Source organism: Glandiceps talaboti, chromosome 4 (genome assembly GCF_964340395.1).
Source record: "Glandiceps talaboti chromosome 4, keGlaTala1.1, whole genome shotgun sequence".
NCBI classification, from domain to species: Eukaryota; Metazoa; Hemichordata; class Enteropneusta; family Spengelidae; genus Glandiceps; species Glandiceps talaboti.
In genome coordinates this window covers 12842359-12865354 of record NC_135552.1, presented here as the reverse complement: position 1 = coordinate 12865354, position 22996 = coordinate 12842359, and the positions used below count along the sequence as shown (strand labels likewise).

At 35.3% G+C, this 22996-nt stretch overlaps 1 protein-coding gene across 1 annotated transcript; it reads right to left on the bottom strand.

Moving 5' to 3' along the window:
* Window positions 1-1091: 1091 nt before the first annotated feature.
* On the bottom strand, window positions 1092-21161 carry LOC144434181 (uncharacterized). The gene is made up of 10 exons (XM_078122635.1): window positions 20984-21161; window positions 19611-19715; window positions 17524-17736; window positions 14527-15839; window positions 13186-13477; window positions 12484-12531; window positions 9179-9336; window positions 7887-8073; window positions 6593-6682; window positions 1092-6370 (listed from the first exon to the last, which is right to left on the bottom strand). Exons 1-10 carry the CDS (start codon window positions 21159-21161, stop codon window positions 6171-6173), a joined length of 2784 nt encoding a protein of 927 aa, XP_077978761.1. The 3' UTR covers window positions 1092-6170.
* Window positions 21162-22996: the final 1835 nt, after the last annotated feature.

The following is a 22996-nucleotide window of genomic DNA, read 5'->3' as shown; positions in this document are numbered from 1 at the left end:
AACTTTCTCTGATTTGTAGTGTTGGACATTACTAGTATCTCCTTGAAGTCAGACAAATCTCACCAGTGTATAGGGTTTTGTAAAAACATTTTTTCCATTTGGCAACCGTTAAATTGCCACTGATGAGTTTCTGAATACCCATTTTCATCGGTTCTGGTATCAGTGATTTATTGTAGAAGGTGTAGCAATTTTAGGAATTTGTCAGCAGATTTTCTTGAAAGACATGCAGAATATTTGCGACGAAACTAAGGAAAATATATGCACCTGTTATGACTTTGCCAAAGATATAGATTTATTTGAATAGGTATGACAAAAGAAATTTACATACTAAAACTCATCATACACACTACCCAAGTTATTGACACTTTGACAGTGAAAAGTGTTTTATTCACAGCACATGCTTAATTTAGTTGTTAGTTCATTTTTATACAAAATTTAGAACTTTATTTTTGATTCCTAAGCGTTTTTTTTGCTACATATTAATTAAACTTAATTACTATGCTTAAAATGTTGAAAAGTATGGATTATTGAAAAAGTTATAAAATATGGAACCTTCAAGCATACCAATCAGAGAGAGTTGTGGGTAAGATATTGTACAGTGAGCTGTTCAGATTGTGTGTCATTCAAGAATATTCAAATATGCGGTATTTGCATGTGAAAAACCCTGATAGGGAATGTTTATATTTTGGTGATTACTTGCCAGTGAGTCATCACAAGTTCTCCACCTCCAAACATACAGTCAGTCATATGCAAAATAGGGTCCCAGGCACCTGCAGTTCTGTGTTTAACAATATAAAATCAACCCATAGAAAACCTGGGCGATATTATTATTCATTATTGTATTAATTTTGTATTCAGTATTGTAGTTTAGTGTTTTATAGATATGTATATCTAATATTTGTTGTTGTTTCTGTATGTTGTTTTTGGCTCTAACCCATTCTTTAAAATATATTGTAATACTCATATGCATGGATTATGGATCTAAGATAGAGAACAAATTAACTTTATCAATTCATGGTACAGTTACTATTGTTTCAATCATCCATCTAACACTATTACTGAAATATAGTGTGTCACTTTGGTCACCCGTCAATACATACTTTTTGTTATCATATCACTTTATTTTTTTTATTTTTGAATCACTTCATATTAGGTTGTTACATTGTATATAGCGAATGAGTACTGGGTGATCATTCCACAATTTAATAGGAAGATTGTCAATCATGTGATTTATTGAATACATTTATTCAGAACTTTAATTATGTACTCTATATTCCCTAATTTTTTGTATGCAGACGCCAAACTTTGTTGCTATCCACCATGCCGTACAAACTTGGTATGGGATATCGTGTGAAGAATATAGTGAGGAAAAAAGCAGCTGCAGCTAAACAACGAAGGGAATTAAGACAACCAGTCTGCCATTTACAAAATAAGACCAGTACTAAAGAGCAGCAATCAGAAATCCATGTTGATCAGAATTCATCAAGTCCAGCCCCAGTGAGTGACCCATTATCTCATCAAGTGACCACGACCACAGAGCCAGATGAAAAGATGACTGTGTTGTCCTTATCTGTGCCAAGTATACCTGCAAACCAACCACCTTTTCCAAATACAAATACAGCTTCAAACTTCCCACAACATAGCTTCATATCGTTGGCAGAAAAAAACACTTCATTAGAACATAACTATGTGGGTGTAATACCCAAACCACCACCACTGCTTTTTTACCTAGTAACAAGTCTTCCCTACCAGCTACCATATCAAGTCATCAGGGATGGTGTAAGGAGATGCATCCTTCCTCCAGGTTGGTTTCAACAGTCAGATGATGTCTGCACTAATATATTCTACACAGTCACAGATTTCAAAAGTCATACAATAATTGCAAAAGAAGTGGTGTTTTCCTCATCTTTGCAATGGAATGTTAACATATATGGAAAGGACTGCAGTAATAGCAAGGCACTGACTGAATTTCCATCTACAATCACAGGTGCTTCTATGGTACTTCAACTTATTGACACTCTTCACAATTGCACACTGTGTATTGGAAACCCTGAAGAAAAATTCAATGAAGTTGCCAGTATCAGAAATGGTGTCTTTTTGAGTGTAGGCAGAATGGGAGATATCATTGGTTATAGACATGATGTTAATGTAGTGAACCGCAAAAATGAACATTTCCAGTCAACATTGAGATCCACGCAGTGCCCAATGATTCTGGATGGAGACAGAGACAGATGCAGATCATGCTGGGTGTTCCGGAACTCTTTGTTCAGTCTAGTGAGCCGTTATTCACAGAGAAAAAATGTTCCAGAGAACACACCAGAAAAAAATTAAACACAGCAGTGGAACACCATTGTATCAACTAACTAATCAAGAACCGTATCAGCGAACATAAAACATCATCAAAGCAAAACACAGAGTTGATGTCTGTAAATTAAGGCTTCGTAGCATTAAAGAGGATGGTGTTATGCTGAAAGTATATGCAGTTTAAAGAGTTTAGCTACAGAAGGTGAGGGCGCTGTAATGAAAGAATGTGAAGAAGGAAGTTTCCAAAGATTATTTGGGTGGAGGGTCTATGGTCAATACAACTGAAAACATTAACTGATATATTATTGAGCTTAGCTTTGCCTGATATGATTTACTCCTTGAAAATAATCTTGCGCTTGTGAACTACACTTTTGAATTACAGTGATCATGGAGAGAGAAAAATAGTTGCACAATAAAATATGCCACTTGTTCTTTTGTTAAAATAAAGATGGTGGGACTTTGACTTGCAAAATGAAAATTAACTCAAACTTTCGGGAATTTGTTTCGGTATTGAAATGCCCGAAAGTAGTACCAGTAAGCAAGAGAAACATTTACAACTGTTGACTTGCTGTTTAAGTAAGAGTGCATTATCACATTTGTAAATCTTGGCAACAGACACTACTTAGTGATAAGAAAGATAAGAAACTCCACTTGCTTGAAAATCCTGTAATGATATGCAACTTCCATAATAATGAATTACATATGCAACCTGTACATTCATATTTTGAAAATAAAATTCACTAATTATTCTTCGGCCAACAGAAATTGAATAATAATTCAGTTTTTGATATTTTTTTTCCAAAAATCACTGTCTTACATAGACTTAAGATACGTCGTGACGTTTCGCCCTCACCGGCCTCCTCTCACACTGGGTGTTAGGGGTTGGCCGATGTTTGAGGGCGTCCCGTCGCGGCGTGCCTTACAGACTATGTCTTACAAGTCTTGGACTAGAATTATTTTCAAATACAAACCATGATATTTATTAAGCTATTTTTGTTTCTTTTCTGCTCAAATAATATAACACACATGCATGACACCAATATACTAGTATTTAATATAGAAAGCCACAGAATTTGTTTTCATGTTGTCATATCAAAATGTATTGGACATTAAATACTTTTGACTGTTTTGAAAATTAAATCAACTTTGAATATGAACCATCTAATTATGGTTGATTGACCTTTGAACTGATAATAAAATCCAAGATGGCTGCCATAATTTTTACTTCACTGTAAAAAGATCAAATTCTGTGGAATTAAGATTTTGACAAAATAATGAAATATAACAGCATGGGCAGTAGTATTGAAGCATAATTCAACCATAATTTGATTAAATCTGATGTTTTTTTCTTTGTAAATTTACAAGAGGGTCAACTTTAAGAAATATACGAAATATATATGAAGAGATTAGGTCAATTCACAGAGAAGTCAAATTCACTCCATTATCGTTACTGCTCACTAGATATCATTGAAACTTCTGAAATCTCAATCACTATATTTGTTTTAGTTAACACACTCATAATATTTCAATTCAACAATAACAGTAAATAGTTTTTAAATGAATAGAAAACCAAAATGTCAATGTTTCAACTTCAAAATCCTGTTAGTGTAAAATATGAACTTGGAAAGAATATGTGAGATTATTAAAAAAAAGTTTGAGTGTGCAGGTCTGATTTAAACCATATACCAGTTACCCACCTTGCTGTCATTTTTTAAACAAGTGTCTCAAGAGGGCGCCCCACATGATCAGTGAATATACATGGCTATTACAACGCCATGATTTCCTCAACATTACATCTTTAATGAAATTTAGCAGAAATGCTTGGTTGAGAATACTGAACTTTTGCCATGAAATACTAGGAAATCTTCATATTTTTTAAAGGAGTTAACTTTCATGATGTTCCACTTCAGTTGATCCAAAGGTTGCTGCTGAACAGCACTCCTAGTGGCTAATCTATATAATCTTTTGTCTTTCTGATAACTGGCCCATGGCATATTGTGTTTTACCATGTAGGGGCTGTGGTTTTACTGGTAATTAAAATACAATTTTGTTTGTCATAATTTACTTTACCTGACAAAATTTGCATGATTAATAATATACTAGTATATATATTAATACATCAATGAACATAATGGAACATACCATAATGAAATGTTTGGTATGTGTGTTGTTCAAACACAACCCTCTACCATAATGAAATATTAAATGTATATAACAATACTGGTGTGTTTATTGAGTCTGGTTTGGAACTTCTGAGTAGAAATGTTACCCCAGGATTAATTTCAAAAACATAACAGTTATACATACTCTTGGGTTTTTTATGTTTTTTTTCTTTTCTTTTTTGTAACTAAAATTTTTGTGCTGAGGATTGTTCCCATTTTTTTTTTTTTTGATATTACACTAAAAGGCCACAATATTCTACAGAGCTCTGATTCAGGTTTGGAAAGGGCTATGTTATACAAGCACCATCACAATTTGCTTTGGAACTGTCTAGGCTTAAATTTCCCAGTCAATCTACAGCATATCCTGGATTTCCCCAGACCCATCAACACATAGCATATGTGGGCTTCATATGAGTAATTGTTGTCAACTGTTTGAGTCACCACTCCTGGAGGCCCTTACACTTTGCATTTATCTTATGTGCTTCAGTAACCCAACTGTATAATTAGGGACCTGGTAGGATAGCGGTTGCAATGTGAATGCTTTAATCCTATGCACTTATAAAAAGGCTGCAATGGATTGTATGCTCCTTAGGGAGTTGGGAAAGTATAAAGGGTTGTTGTGCCACTATAGATCTACCCAATGAGTCTGTAGAACACTGACCCTGGGTTTGTGAGTGAGACATGGCTGAGTAGTACAGACTACCCAATGAATCTGTGGAACACTGACCCTGGCTTTGTGAGCGAGACTGGGCTAGTAGTACAGCCTTCCCAATGAGTCTGTAGAACACTCACCATGGGTTTGTGAGTGAGACGTGACTGAGTAGTACAGCCTTCCCAATGAGTCTGTAGAACACTCACCATGGGTTTGTGAGTGAGACGTGACTGAGTAGTACAGCCTACCCAATGAGTCTGTAGAACACTCACCATGGGTTTGTGAGTGAGACCATGGCTGAGTAGTACAGCCTACCCAATGAGTCTGTAGAACACTGACCCTTGCTTTGTGAGTGAGACATGGCTGAGTAGTACAGCCTACCCAATGAGTCTGTAGAACACTGACCCTGGGTTGAGGCTGCTCCAGTAGATTTGAACTCATGACCTTCAAAACTTATAGTACTGATTTTTAACTATATCACTACGTGAGGTGATAAAACACAAAATAAATCTTGAAACCTTCACATTACAGATGTATAAATATCTTAACTAAATTGAAGGTTCCATTGATTTGTGGCATCATCAAAATTGAATAAAATAACATTCTGTTTCTTGATTACAATGATGGAAATCCAATGCAATGCTATATATTTACCAAGTCTATAAACTTGATGCCATAATGTACACAGTATTTGTTCTGATCAACAACACAACATGGAAATGTCACATTGATTAACTGAAAAATCTTAGAACAATTATATTGATCATGATTGCTGTTAATTTTGTACACTTTACAGTCAGTTGGACTGATGGCTTGTGTACAACCTGTTTGTGACATTAGGTTGCAACGTTAGTCAGAGTCTGAACTCCTTGGTTTATGTGTGCCCGCTAATTCCCAGTTGTTCTATTTTTTTTTTTTTAATTTTGAAAATGAAAGTGATGTATTCTCTGCTAATTTCAGAAAATTACATTCTTTCGACTCAGGCACTAAAGGATTAAGCTTTAAACTTAGGTCACTTTTTTGTGTTTTCTGAGACTTTCTGAGAATGTCCCCTATTCAAGCAAAGCGGCACTATTGTTCATTTCATTGAACACCAATAGTTTATAGAGGTTACCAACGGTGGCTTCAGCTCTGCTCTGCCACGTATGAAGAACTTGTTCTGCAGGGTTGGATTTTTGTTCCCATAATTTGATGTACAGATTCATATTGGGTATATTAATGGCTTCAGCTATGATTCTCCAGTCTTTGGCATCTGGAAAGGAAAGAAATTAGTTTTTGGTATTTGTTTGTATAAAATATAATGCCTGAGTACATTTGAAAATACTGTGAATAAATTAGAATATCAAGAAAAACATTATTTTTTATACAAAATAATTATAGAACATAGAACTTGGTCCTTTATCAATGATTACACAATCATGTTAAAATGCCCAAATTATTATTTAAACTTTTTAAATCTGTGCATAATACTTACCAGGTGATGGTACTGACAATTGATTGGTCAATTGGTTTCTGATTGAGAATGGAATGTCTTGGATTGGTCTTCTTCCTTCTAAGAGAGTACCTGGTTCACCATAAAAAATAAAGGCCAATGTCAGATTAAGAGTACAATTTAGGTGTGTAAGTAGTACCAATCTGGTTTTATTTGTTGTAAGAAAGGACAATGTCGAACTCTTAATTACAGACCACAACAATGATGAATTGTTCAGACTAGCTAGAAGAAATGTGTGTTGTTGTCTGTATAATTATGTTGCTTTTAAGTACAAAGACACTTACGTTGGTTTCTCGCATTCTTTGTGTTATGTTTAGCTAGTAATTCAAACTTGCCCATCCAAACGTCCACTCATTGTCCCACCTAGACTGTACAATACATCATGTCACTCCGTCCTCACTGGCCTGCTTTGAAAGGGATTTGAGCGATGTGAGAGGGCGCCCTGTCACAGCATAGATTACAGACTATGTCCCACCATGGTTGACTTGAATCGCATTTGTTTTGCAGTCATATTCACATCACATATTGTTAGCAGTCCAGCTCAAAATTTTGATAAAAAGCTATAAAACATTCACGATTTTTTGAGATTGAATGGCAGCTTGAAAGTCTAAAGCCAAAGACATAGATTCTTCACTTTGCATTTTTCTCAGGAATTCATCAGCCTGATGACAAGTTGCCATGTATATTTATATCATTGCCATGTATATTTATATCGTTGCCATGTATATTTATATTGTTGCCAACATGACAATGTTCGTCTGTATCTGAACATGACAAATTTTCAGAATGGATTGGAAAATGGTCAGAATGAGCAATTTCTTTTTGACCTTGAAGATCAAGGTCAAGTTTAAATCTTTGTGTTTGATTTCAAAGCTGAATTCTATAATCATAAATGCAGCCACTTGAATGGTGCCTTTAGGCATGAAACTTCAAACGTTAAGAGGTATTTGCTATTTGACCTTGAAGATGAAGGTCAAGGTCAGTAATCAAGGTATTAAAAAAATCTTACCCCTGATAATATGGATGTAGACACTTGAAGAGATACCCTTTGTATTTAGCCTAACTATTGAGTTATAGTTCAAAGACAAATTTCCGCTATTTGACCTTGAAGATGGAAACCAAGGTCAAATGCCTTATTAGAAAGCTCATCATTGATAATGTGGGGTTAGACTACTGGCATCTGCATGTATTAAACTTTTGGAGGTAAGAGGCAAAATAGGGATATTTGACTTGTAAATTATGGTCAAGAAAAATGACAAAATCAGCGAAGACTTACCAATTCTACCAGTGCCTCTTGGGATGTGTTTCTTAAATATGCCCACAATATCCTGCCGTTTAACATCTCTCAGCATCCGGACAAAATCACTGATAAGTTTACATTCTATCTCGTTAGTCTGCTCCAATGGCCTAGTAGCTTTCTCCCATACTTTGCATACACTAGCAACATTAGTGGGTGTCTTTGTCTGTAAAAGTACAAAATATACCTGTCTTACAACTACTAAAAAGGTGAAAGCATTTTCTGTGTGGCAATGCAGACATATAGTCTTCAGACCGTATAAATTTGTGCAGGGAGTTGCTGAGGTTTAGACATACCTTAAGTTATATAGAAGGAAAGAGAAATGCCTCATTAGAGATTCCAAATTTACCATACATAACTGGAGGCATATATGCAAAGACGTACATAATTATGTTTTCAAGGTGTATCTTTAGCTGTTATCAGCTAGTACACCTTAACTGTAACACATACCAGAAGCTAGAAAGCGAATGACTGCACAAGAGCAGAAGTGTGACTGAATATAAATTAACACCTCATGTGTAAACTTAGTGAACTACCTGATATTAACATAAGATATTGAACATAAAAGATATTGAACATAAAAGTAGCCCCAAAATATATAAATCTTCACATATATGTCTCCAGCTCCCTATAGATTTACATGATAAATGAGAATATTAACCCAGAGATGTAGTGACATGGTCTTTCCGATGCTGCCATAGAGGGCGCCATTTTAAAAAAAAGTCTGATTCAAGAAATAGTCAGTTGGGTCATAGAGCTTGAATCTGCAGCCTATGGCTACTTGTAGAATTGAAGGACTATCGCTACTAGTACTACACTATTCCGCTATCCTAACTTTACCTTACCTGTCGTCTTGAAGGACTATGCTACTACACTATACAATCGTGATCTTTTCATTCAACCCATTGTAGATTCATACAATCTGTTCAATGAAGACCTATGAAATTTTGTTGACAACAATTTGTCTTGTAGAGTTTGAATCCACAGTCAAGGTAGAATACATACCTCACCCACACGACTTATAATCAGTGACATTCTAGAAGAATAATACTCATTAGTGTGTTTCTTGTTCTCAAATTTTTTCTGACTCTCTATTTCTTGTTTCTTTTCTATTTAGAAAGGATGTTACTATGGTAACCGTATGGTATGAAGATTGTCAACTTTGATGCCATTATAACATCAAATCATTATCATAATCATATCAAATATCATCTGATTATTGTAAACTTCAAATTTCCTGGAAACAAATCTTATTTGACAATGATACACACCTCGTGCAACTCCATCTGTCTTTCAGAGCTAAATTTTAATTTTTTCACCACTGTTGTTATTTCATCATGGCTGAAATGCTTCTCCTCTAATTCTTCCAGGAACTCATCTTGGAACAACTTTTTCACTTTCTGTCTGGATAGTTTAATAGGCGCTTGAGCTGTGAATGTCAAATACGACATATTCTGGTTATTAGAAAGATAAAAGAATTCATGGTTTTTAGCCACAAGGAGCACAACTTGTTATCTATGAATTTGTGTTGAATTTGACGTTAATGACGTTAAGTGATTTATATGTCCTGATCAGTTTTTGCAGTCAGGACCCAAATTTTAACTTCTACGTTTGTTAATAATATTTTAGCCAAGTGAACTGTCTAAGCTACAGCTTCTATTGATTTCCATTGGTCTAACAGAATATCACTTTATCTGTTAGTCTAGATATAATTGTCAGGAGTCTATGTGTCCTAGACTACTACTAATTTGGTAGTCTAGATACAATGTTTAGTAGTCTGTGTGTCCTGGACTACTGCTGATTTGGTAGTCTAGATACAATGTTTAGTAGTCTATGTGTCCTGGAATACTGCTGATTTGGTAGTCTACATACAATGTCTAGTAGTCTATGAGTCCTGGACTACTGCTAATTTGGTAGTCTAGATACAATGTTTAGTAGTCTATGTGTCCTGGACTACTGCTGATTTGGTAGTCTAGATACAATGTTTAGTAGACTGTGTCCTGGACTACTGCTAATTTGGTAGTCTAGATACAATGTTTAGTAGTCTATGTGTCCTGGACTACTGCTAATTTGGTAGTCTAGATACAATGTTTAGTAGTCTATGTGTCCTGGACTACAGCTAATTTGGTAGTCTAGATACAATGTTTAGTAGTCTATGTGTCCTGGACTACTGCTAATTTGGTAGTCTAGATACAAATGTTAGTAGTCTATGTGTCTTGGACTACTGCTAATTTGGTAGTCTAGATATAATGTTTAGTAGTCTATGTGTCCTAGACTACTGCTAATTTGGTAGTCTAAATACAATGTTTAGTATTCTATGTGTCCTGGACTACTGCTGATTTGGTAGTCTAGATATAATGTTTAGTAGTCTATGTGTCTTGGACTACTGCTAATTTGGTAGTCTAGATATAATGTTTAGTAGTCTATGTGTCCTAGACTACTGCTAATTTGGTAGTCTAGATATAATGTTTAGTAGTCTATGTGTCTTGGACTACTGCTAATTTGGTAGTCTAGATATAATGTTTAGTTGTCTGTGTGTCCTAGACTACTGCTAATTTGGTAGTCTAGATACAATGTTTAGTAGTCTATGTGTCCTGGACTACTGCTGATTTGGTAGTCTAGATATAATGTTTAGTAGTCTATGTGTCTTGGACTACTGCTAATTTGGTAGTCTAGATATAATGTTTAGTAGTCTATGTGTCCTAGACTACTGCTGATTTGGTAGTCTAGATATAATGTTTAGTAGTCTATGTGTCCTGGACTACTGCTGATTTGGTAGTCTAGATATAATGTTTAGTAGTCTATGTGTCCTAGACTACTGCTGATTTGGTAGTCTAGATATAATGTTTAGTAGTCTATGTGTCCTGGACTACTGCTGATTTGGTAGTCTAGATATAATGTTTAGTAGTCTATGTGTCCTAGACTACTGCTGATTTGGTAGTCTAGATATAATGTTTAGTAGTCTATGTGTCCTGGACTACTGCTGATTTGGTAGTCTAGATATAATGTTTAGTAGTCTATGTGTCCTAGACTACTGCTAATTGGTAGTCTAGATATAATGTTTAGTAGTCTGTGTGTCCTAGACTACTGCTAATTTGGTAGTCTAGATATAATGTTTAGTAGTCTGTGTGTCTTGGACTACTACTAATTTGGTAGTCTAGATATAATGTTTAGTAGTCTATGTGTCCTAGACTACTGCTAATTTGGTAGTCTAGATATAATGTTTAGTAGTCTGTGTGTCCTAGACTACTGCTAATTTGGTAGTCTAGATATAATGTTTAGTAGTCTATGTGTCCTAGACTACTGCTAATTTGGTAGTCTAGATACAATGTTTAGTACGGTAGTCTATGTGTCCTGGACTACTGCTAATTTGGTAGTCTAGATGCAATGTTAAGTAGTCTGTGCCATGGACTACTACTAATTTGGTAGTCTAGATATAATGTTTAGTAGTCTATGTGTCATGGACTACTGCTAATTTGGTAGTCCAGATACAATGTTTAGTACGGTAGTCTATGTGTCCTGGACTACTGCTAATTTGGTAGTCTAGATATAATGTTTAGTAGTCTATGTGTCCTGGACTACTGCTAATTTGGTAGTCTAGATACAATGTTTAGTTGTCTGTGCCATGGACTACTGCTAATTTGGTAGTCTAGATACAATGTTTAGTACGGTAGTCTATGTGTCCTGGACTACTGCTAATTTGGTAGTCTAGATATAATGTTTAGTAGTCTATGTGTTCTGGACTACTGCTAATTTGGTAGTCTAGATACAATGTTTAGTTGTCTGTGCCATGGACTACTGCTAATTTGGTAGTCCAGATACAATGTTTAATAGTCTATGTGTCATTGACTATTGCTAATTTGGTAGTCTAGATACAATTTTTAGTAGTCTGTGCCCTTGACTATTGCTAATTTGGTAGTCTAGATACAAATGTTAGTAGTCTATGTGTCTTGGACTACTGCTAATTTGGTAGTCTAGATACAAATGTTAGTAGTCTATGTGTCTTGGACTACTGCTAATTTGGTAGTCTAGAGATGATATTTAGTAGTCTATGTGTCCTGGACTACTGCTAATTTGGTAGTCTAGATACACATGTATAGTAGTCTATGTGCCCTGGACTCCTGCTAATTTGGTAGTCTAGATACAATGTTAAGTAGTCTATGTGTCCTGGACTACTGCTAATTTGGTAGTCTTGAGACAATATTTAGTAGTCTGTGTGTCCTGGATAATTGCTAATTCTGAACCCTGAACTAAAACATAACTGCAAACAAAGGTAGATGAACATGAAGATATATATAGACTGCCACTTGAATTCAAGTTTAACAACAGGGAACAGGAGGCACATATGTGAAGATTTACATATATTTTTGACTATTTTCATGTTCAATAAAGATGATACTTGCAATTGATTTCCAATGTTTATCTTTAGCTGGTATAAGCTAATTTCTAAATTGCTAATTGTTCAGCTACACTTTGATCACTTGTGTAAACATTCATCGTCTAGCTTTGATTTGTTTGTCTTCACATATATGCCTACTGTGCCCTGTGGTTTAGTGATATCATGCAATGTACATACCTTGTGCAGAGTCACTATAATCCAACTGATCACTGACATGTGATAATTCTATGTATCAAGAAAAAAAAGAGAGAAGAAAATCAGGATATCATGTACTTCAGTCATCATCAACATAAGTTACACAGTACTGGACCACATATTTGTTGCAATGGTAATTATGAGTGTTCCTTATTTAAAATCATGTAGAATATTTGTTGCTATGGTGAATAGTAAAGATGATGGATAGACATAGAGTCATTCGGTATCAATTCAGTCATTATCTAAATAGTAGATAGAATAGTAAACTAAATGATCCAGGTAATCCTTTTGCTTATATAATGTGCTCTCTAGATGAGTGGTTAAATAAGCGGACAAATGGCTGGACCTTTCAGACTAGTGGGAAGTTATCCAGAATATCAATTCAGTCATCATCAACATAACTTACTGGACAAGGTATTTGTTGCTATGGTGATCATGAGAGTCTGTTATTTAAAAGTCATGAAGTGTAAAACACAAAGGGTATGCTCATTATGTTGCTGGTATAAACCAAGAGCAATGCAACAAGTGATTCTAGGAGTGACCTAACAATGATTCTCTTTAAGTTTACTTTGTGCATGTACTAAGTTATTTTAGGAGTTTATACAAAAATGAATCTGTATTTCATACAGCAGTAGTTATATAGTTTTCAAAACTTTTTATAAATTGAAAGGTTTAAATACTCACTATCTCCAAACGCTTGATAAACATCATAGACCAATTTATTGTTGTGTAGCTCCTTTAGTTTTGTGAGTACTTCACCGATATCTGCCTTATTTCCCCTGATTTTTGTGGCCCAAGTGTTCAGCATAGCATACTTCATCTCTTTGATATTCCTCACATGTTCGTATTCTATTGCCTCAATTTCTGCATCTGATATTGCCAGCTTTCTTGCCAGTGGTTTCCAGTCTCTTGGTGAAAGTCTGTCACAAATGAAATCTAGGACTTCACTGAATGTACTTGATTCACGTGTTATGCCCTGGAGAAATATAAAGAATTTACATTAATATATATTAAAGTAATTCAAATATCAAACATCAAAATAAATAAATATAAATAAAATAAAAAGATAAATAAATAGATAAACTAACAAACAAACAAAACAAACAAACAAATAAATAAATAAAATAAATGAATATAGAAATAAATAACTACACAGATAAATACATAGATAAATAAAAAATACACAAATAAATGTATGTACATACATACATACATACATACATACATACATACATACATACATACATACATACATACATACATACATACATACGTACATACGTACATACATACATACATACATACATATATACATACATACATACATACATTTGCAAGCTTGACCTTTCAATTACAGTGATTTTGACAGTTTAACTCATAGTTTGAATAATGCAAATTTCAAACCACTGATGTGCTGTCATAATGTGAGACAACCAGAAAATAATAATAAAAATAACAATAATGTTTGTTTTATATATAGCACCTTTCCCACTCTGTGCTCAAAGCGCTTTACAATAATTACCCCACTGGCACGGATCTTTAGCAGCACAATGACCCTTTACTTCCTCAACTCCCTGGGGAGCATACAATCCATTGCAGCCTTTATAAGCGAATAGGATTAAAGCATTCACATTGCAACCTCTATCCTACCAGGTCTCCAAAATATACAGCTGAGTTGACCGAGGCACAGTCGTGGTTCAAATCTTGCCAAAGGACTTTAGCCATTCAGAAACAAGTGGCAGCAATGGGGCTTGAACCTGCAACCTGCAGATTCAAAGCAGGCCACTCTGACCATTTCCCATCACAACTCCACGTAAATACACCAAATACTTTAAATTTGTGTATACATGTACATGGTTGCAATTTAGTTTTATACTTTGGAAAGTGAGTTTTATAAACAATTTTAAGTGGAAATGTAACATAACCATGGCAACAAACAGATGAATCCTTGTGTGAGAAAATAATACAAAAATGATGATAATACATGAAAAGAGAGAAGTGGAAATAAATGTAATTATGACTCACTTGTTGGACACTATACTTTGATGAGCTGTTGTCAGCAGCACGGTTGTTACTCTCTGCTAGTTCATTTATCTGTCGTCTTAGCATTTCTTTCTCAGCTTTTACTATCCTAAGTTCATTCTGATTATCATTATAACATTCCAAACCAGCTGCTAAACTGGAATCAGTTGGCTTGACCTGGGCGTTGTCATGGGGATCTCTCTGTCTTTGTTCCCTCAACTCCTGAAGTCTGTTAGGATGGATATCAACCTCACCGACATTGGCAGCCCCACTTTCCATTTTAGGACCTTTTTCGACACCAGCACCAGCACCACTACCACCAACTGCATTTTCTGCATCACTACCAACTGGTTGGTAGATTGTCTGGCGGACTGCTGCTCCTTTGTCCTGTACATTAGAACAAATCTCTCTTTCTGTAACTGCTGGTGGAACAACATTCTGTTGAGATGTTTCATTGGTAACCTTTGACCCAGTATGCTCTTGTACAACAGGATTGTGTGGCTTCGTGGCATGTCCATCACCTTCTCCAATCTCTGGTTTTGCCCCTTTTTCAGCTTCCTCATTTTGAGGCTGGACGCTGTTGACCAATTCTTCCCCATCTTTGAAAGAAACAACATCAGCTTTCAGATCTGATGAGTTACCGCTCTGTTTTGCCTTCTTACTATCTTGAGGCACATCCTTCTTCTTCTGATTTGTCTTCTTCTCCCCCTTCTCTTTCCTTTTTCCTTGTGGAAGTGTTTCCGGTACCTCTTTTGAGTCTTTTTTCTCAACGGTGATGTTTCCAACTCTCAATTTCTGAAACTCTGATTTCAGCTTCTCCACATCTTCTGAATTTCCACTGGCTTGCATTATCTTACTGACTCTGTGGAGTTGTTCTTTAAGGTGTACATTCTCGGCCACAACATCTTTGTTCTTGTCTTCAAGTTCATTAATTATCTCATTGTATGTTTTTATTTGGGTAAACCTTTCTTTCTTGCACTTTGTTAACTTATCACATTCATCTTTAAGTTGAGTTTCCCTTTCTGCCGCCTTCACCAAACGATACTGTAAGTTTTCAATCTTTTGTTTTAAGAGTTTAATCTCTTCCTCTCTTTCCTCATCTGCTTTCACAAGATTCTTCACAGCTTCTCTATCTACAGGACCAGTCACATGACCAGTCACATGACCAGTCACATGATTTCTTTCACTTGGTTTTTCCATCTGTCTCTCACTCTTGAGATATTTTACTTGTTGAACTAAGAAAATATTCAGTTCTTCCTGGAAGCTACCACGGTGAGGTCGGGCATTCCCAAAATCCAGTGAATAACTTGTAGTATCTAAAAATATCAAAGTTAAATCATAATAATTTATAATTAATAATATATTCAAATGAAATTCAAATGTCGGTGAAACTCTGCATCAGATATCTCTTACTTTATCTACATCGAATAACAGGACATTGACCTTGCTGACATTGACTTTGCTGACATTGACCTTGCTGACACTGACCTTGTTGACATTGACCTTGATGACATTGACCCTGTTGACATTGACCCTGTTGACATTGACCTTGCTGACACTGACCTTGTTGACATTGACCTCGCTGACATTGACCTTGATGACATTGACCCTGTTGCCATTGACCTTGTTGACCTTGACCCTGTTGACATTGGCCTTGTTGACATTGACCTTGTTGACATTGACCTTGTTGACATTGGCCTTGTTGACATTGACCTTGTTGACATTGACCTTGTTGACATTGACCTTGCTGATATTGACCTTGCTGACATTGACCCTGTTGACATTGACCTCGCTGACATTGACCCTGTTGGCATTGACCTTGTTGACATTGACCTTGTTGACATTGACATGCCATATTAACAAAAACACAATTTTTTTTTTTCCACCTAAGTAAAGGATAATTTCTAGTCTTTTCTATATATTCAAAAATTCAACATATGAGTAGAACTCTCAGTAGACCCTCAGACAAGGGGGAGGGGTTATTTTTATCAGTTTGTTTCTCAGAATGAGTTACATATACACAAGTTACTGCTATGAGTCAGTATCACTACATGCCATTTGGAAAATCTCTCTGTGACTGGATATATGTCAACAAAATTTCTATGCTAAAAATAATTTTTATATGAAAGTTTCATTTTATGGATAACATCTCAAATACGTACCAGAATATAACAGATAGTGTAATGAAACTATTTCCGTGAATGTTGTTATTAATAGTAATGACTTCTGAGAAAAGATTGCATCAGTGATATCAATAATTAACTTGTGAATAATACTGCTGTAAAGTTTTTCACACAGAGCATCACGAATGATTTAAATCTTTATTATGAAATATTTTTCTGTTACAATGTACAAAAGTCTTTGCACAGATTCTAACCTTGGAAATGTGTGTGTCTAACCATAAACACCGTTTCTTGCTAAATACTCAGTAAATTTGTTTTCATAACTCTATTAATCATTTTCATTATTTCAATCTTTAGAGAAAGAATCACAATTTCCTGTATTGACAAGTACAGTCAAGACTTGTGGGATTTGGGAAGTACACAATGTTTGTATTGCAAGTTTTGACAGGATGTTGACTGGACACCAAAGTGATGTGGGTGTATTTCAAAAGTAATTCAAAGTGTTCTCGACAGGTAAAAAAACCCACACACAGTGAACTATGATCTTCTAGGCTTGCCATTTATATTTCAGTCTATAGATTACAAGGTTTGATTCTCTTAATTGAGCTGCAACAGAATTAGTTAGCACAAAACAATGAAGGGTTAAAAGCCCATGTCAGGTTAAGATAAAAATTTATGTGAGAACAGTTGTCTGGCTATGTTAAAGAAAAAGTTGGTCAAGAACAGAAGAATGGTCCTAGAATCCTTATGGCTCTGTTGATAAATACTAAAGTGAGAACCCGGGATTGAATTATGGGCCTTTAAGTCGTTGAAGCTACTGCAAAACCATTGTACAAATAAGACTTGAAAACACAGTTTAGTATAATATTGCACCTACCTGTAGTATGGTAGTCTTTTGGAACTCTGTACAACTTTTTCCTGATTTCTACACTTCTCACTCCAACTTCTCTGAATATTGACTGAGCTGATCCACAAATCGCTTCCTTAACGACGCCAATTGCAGAGTTGGGGATTACCAAGTTGATAATATTGCTTGAGCCACAACTGCTGCTGGTATTGTGCTTTCCGCAATAGACGTGACCTTGGTGACCTGAACAAAGGTCAAAGGTTACTCACTTTTTACTGCAATGTGGTCATAATCTTGTCTCCTTGACTAAAGCAAGTGAGTGAGTGGGCAGGGAATCCTAACTGCGCAAATCTAAATTTTGACATCAAATTTCAAACTCTGAAAAATCATTAGTCATCATGGCCAGATTTATATTTTTAATGATGAATTTTAAATAAAAGCAAAATCTATGCAAAACCAAAACTGTCACTGGGAATGACCACAGTTAATTGTGACTCATTCATTCATCTTCCTCATACCTACAAAGGTCAAAGGTCAATGAGATACCTTGGCTGAGTAATAATGAAGAAACTTAGAGAAAATGGGAAAAAAATGTACCTCAGAAAAGTACCAAAAAGAGTATTTTTCTGAAAATATATTGGAATATCTCTTCCTGGTTTAATTATTTTCAATCTTAGAAATAACATCAGCTTTCATGTTTCCTTGACAACACAAGCCAACTTAGATTAAACGAACAGGAAATTGTACAAAAAATCAGTAACATATCGTAGCAGCTGTAGGCTTTTTTCTTAATGTCAACATGTTAAGTGGCACAGTCTGTAACTGCTACCTAATTTTAACTAAAGTCTGTACATTTGTGAAATTTATTTTGAAGAAATTTAATCTTGCTTGAAGTCTTGGAAAATGAGAAGTATTTCTTTAATTTTTGGCACACAATAAATCATCTCATTTTGTCATTTCCATGTGTGTCTGAACCAGTGAGGGCAGTATACTAGGAAGAGTTGCAATAGTGTAAAGTCATAATATCTCAATATGATGCAAAAGTGAATGACCTGTGACCTTGAACAAGAAAATCAAAATTATCATTAAGAGATGAAGCCATAAACCAAGCAACCGAGATAGACAATGTTCTCTGCTGGCTCACCAAGTCGGGTTTGTAGCACTTGAATTAATGGCTAATGGGGAAACCGTCATGTGTCAGTTCAAGACAGCATTCGTTTTTGTAAGTGACAAATCACAAAATTTGATACCCTCAGAGAATGAAAACAGCAAAAGTCACTGTTATTTCACAGTTCAACTGATAAGGTAATCCAAATATTTGAACCAAAAAACACACAACTTTCCTTTGAAAATCCGAGTCAATGTTGTTCCATGAACTGGTTTTGAAATTATGATGGTCAGGAAAATACTTAGAGTACATATAACAGAGTTTAGAATCAATATTATTATATGAACTTACCATTCTATAGAGAGGAAGAGAACAAAGCTTACAATTTTAAATAATTCTCTGACAGTTTGATAAAAAAAACCAGTAAAGTGACAATAAAGACTAGTGAGTCTTGTATGGTGTATGGATTTGCACATTTTGTTATAAAATTTAGATTTTTCAAAAAAAAACCAGTTAGTTTATATTATCGATTACTTTATCATTTAAATAAATATGACTGACTTTATAATATGATAATGTGGGGCAATCCATAATTTCATATTTTTCAAATTTGGAGATTTGGATATCTAATTTTTTGTCGTCAATTACTACAGGAAGTTGAAAAATAAAAACTATGAGAAATGATAACAAGAATCGACGAATCAAGATGTTAACAAACCAAAAACCAAGAATGGAAAGACATTTTTTCCACATTATCAAGTTTTGAGAATCACATTAAATGTTTGTGTGAAATATCATATTGGTAAAATTTTCTATTACAAAGGTATGATGCAATGATCTGCTGATCCTGTATCACTACTAAAATTACATCCACACAGTGATTTTGAGGAAATAGACAGAATCATTTCATCTTCATATCGAATTTTCCTTGAAATTTGATATACCATGAATCAAAGTCAAGTTCAGGATATTTTTCACTTTGACAGTAAAAAAACAATGCAAATTTTACCTTTGGCATAGAGTATTGTCTGCAGAATACACCGGAGAGCCTCATATGATGTCAACTTGCCTAGTTCTGTCAGTGTGAATAACACTTCCTCTTCACACAGTGGATCTATTCATAGAAAAGAGGAAGTGTTCTAACAAACAAACAAACATGTATGCTTGAGCCAATACCAGCCCACGAGTATAAAGTTGGCGTCAGATTCAGATTCAGATTCAGCTAGCATCATATTGAGCGTCAGATTCAGCGTCAGATAGCGTCATATCCGAAGACACTCGACGGACTCAATGAAACCTGAAATAATACTGTTGAGACTACAGGGAAAGATTCCGCTTCACAGCCTTTTGATGGAAGTTGGAATGTCTCTGCTTGCACAATTTTTATTTGGGAAAAATATGTGAAATAGAGTTGAAATACTTACAACCGAGACATTGATAGCCCCAAGTTCAGTCACTGTATGTTCGTTGGTTGATACGTTTTGCCAATAATGTACATGGTGTCAGTAAAAGCTAAGTTTACGTATACTAATATGTTGTCATTTTTAAAAATTTGAATTTAAAATTTAAAAATTGTGCAAGCAGAGACATTCCATCTTCCATCAAAAGGTTGTGAAGCAGAATCTTTCCCTGTAGTCTCAACGGTATTATTTCAGGTTTGATTGAGTCCGTCAGGTGTCTTCGGATCTGAGGCTATCTGACGCTGAATCTGACGCTCAATATGACGCTAGCTGAATCTGAATCTGAATCTGACGCCAACTTTATACTCGTTACCAGCCCATACTTTGTATCCCTTTGCAACAATGATGGACTGCTACGACATTTCACAACTGTAATAGGTACATAACATGAATAGGGAATAGATAACCAATATATTTCAATATGTATGATTTGTGTTGCACGAGTTATTCATTTTTTCAGCACATACATTATCCACCAGGAATGGGTTCACTTTAAGGTAATTCAATAATCACCTTGACACTGTCACCCCCCCACCCCCAAAAAAGGGAAAAAAAGGAAAAAAGACACCAAACAATAATAATAATATACATGTATATACTATAGTATTTCCAAACCATTCCACACAAAGATTAGTAGTAGGAAATGCAGAAAGCAGAGGCTGATTGCATGGTATCATATGTATCAAATTTCTTTGTATCATATTATTGCAAGTCGTTGACCTCTTTGACATGTCAAATGCTTGTTTTATAATAGTAATACTGAACACAATAATTATAGGAGTGCAAGTAACTCGTTATAAATACTTTTTGCCTGAACACAATGTATGAGGAAACTTTTGTGAGAGGCATGATTGTATGAAATAGGTATGACAGCCTATTACATATAACAGTTGTAAATGTAGAATTTTTTGAAAGACAATACCTGGTATATGTGTACAGTTGCTACTATCAAAGCTACTACTACTGGAAATCCACTTCTCATCATTAGGATGACACTCAGTAGCTTTTTCATCCTGACACTGTATTCCAATATGACTTGACTTGTCTGGACTATGTATTCCATCACTGTCACTCTTGATATATGAAGACATCTCTGCCATCTCCACTTTATTTGTTCTGTTGGTTTCTTCTTTGCTACAAATGCTTCTTGTTTAATTAGCTGTATGATCCTTATCAGCTGTAGTGTCAGGGTTGAAAGACAAATAATACACACAACACATGAACACTTTCCGGCACACATGATTATTTATTTCCTGATTGAATTCTCATCCTCCCAGTGCCACTTTCATTCTGACTGAAATGATATCAGCATCACACATATTTCCCCTATCCCCCCCCCCACACATACATGTGCATGCATAAACAGACACAGACACAGACAGATGCAGACACAGACACACACAGACACACACACACACACACACACACACACACACACACACACAGATAGATAGATACACACCTGGCACCCACATACAGCAATCAGCAACCGGACATCATAAAAAGACACCATATAACTATATACTCCATAACTGAAACTATGCCCCCCCAACAACAACAACAACAACAACAACAACAACAACACATACAGCTAGTAGCATCAACAAGATCAATATATAAACACATTCTATCTCTGAAACTGCAGGACTGACATGCAGTAGTAATATTGATTTCAATAGTTTGACACTGCACACTGGAAGTGGGAAATTCCCATTCCCCATTTAAAGTGACGTCATACTTATTGTATTCAAGACACTATGACATGTCACAACAGATTGAAATACTTTTATCCATCAACGTACTGTATATGATTGTTATGTGGTGCATACGTTATTTCAATCAACCACACTCGGGTAATTACACGATTTGAATGATAAAACAAACTTACAAACGTACATTAGTTGGGGGGCCAGAGTCCAGGATTGAGTCTACACTCCGCACAGTTCAACACTTTGTTGTTGTTCAAAACACAAATATACGTTGGGAATATGTTCTCGAGGAAATAAACCCACAATTTTAGCCGCATATGCTGCAGAGCATAAAACAATTCGTACATAAATAATACTATGCTTCTTTGAAATGTCTTCGTTTTGCATATGGTCTATGGTTGAGATAGCTGTGTTCTAAAAATAAACATCGGGGAACGGGGGGATTCCCCTTTGTGTTTGTTTGTTCGTTATGCGTCGCCTCCAGTTTATTCCCACCTCATTATTATTCACTGAAAATGCATATTTCGTGTCAAGCAAGCTTTTCACTGTTTGTAAGAAATAAACATTTGTGGAGGTTCACATTGTTTTGTCATTTTGTTCCACAAACAAAACTACGAGTACACGAGATTAGACGAGATATGCCAGTGAAGTTACAATCAGATTCATTTTCGGATTCTTACATAGTAGGATTCAAGTCAACGCCGAATCTTGATCTTTCTCAAGCCTATAGCCGAAAAAGACCACGTGACCACTGTAGTTAAAATATATACTGTTTTTGTATAGTCCTCATTCTTAGCCGAAAAGTAAAGGCAAAGGAATATTTTACCACTATCTTATGTGTAGAAAAAACTAGTCATATATCAACGATATAACCCTCCCCCATAACACACACACACACACACACACACACACACACAAACACACACACACACACACACACACACACACACACACAAACAAACAACACACACACAAACAAACAAATAAACAAACAAACTGTCTACTCATTTGAAAGTAGTCACTACAGGTGAAATATTTTCTATATTTTTACGAGGAGGTATAACAAAATAAATATACAATCCCCATCCATATGGCCACTTTAAAGTGTCCAGACGGATGAGAAAAACGGGTATTAATTTTGAATGTTTAGTCCATTAATGTTAATCTCTTTGCTTGAAATCTATATTTATATGCATTTATATATTGGTCTGCGGAATTCACATCTA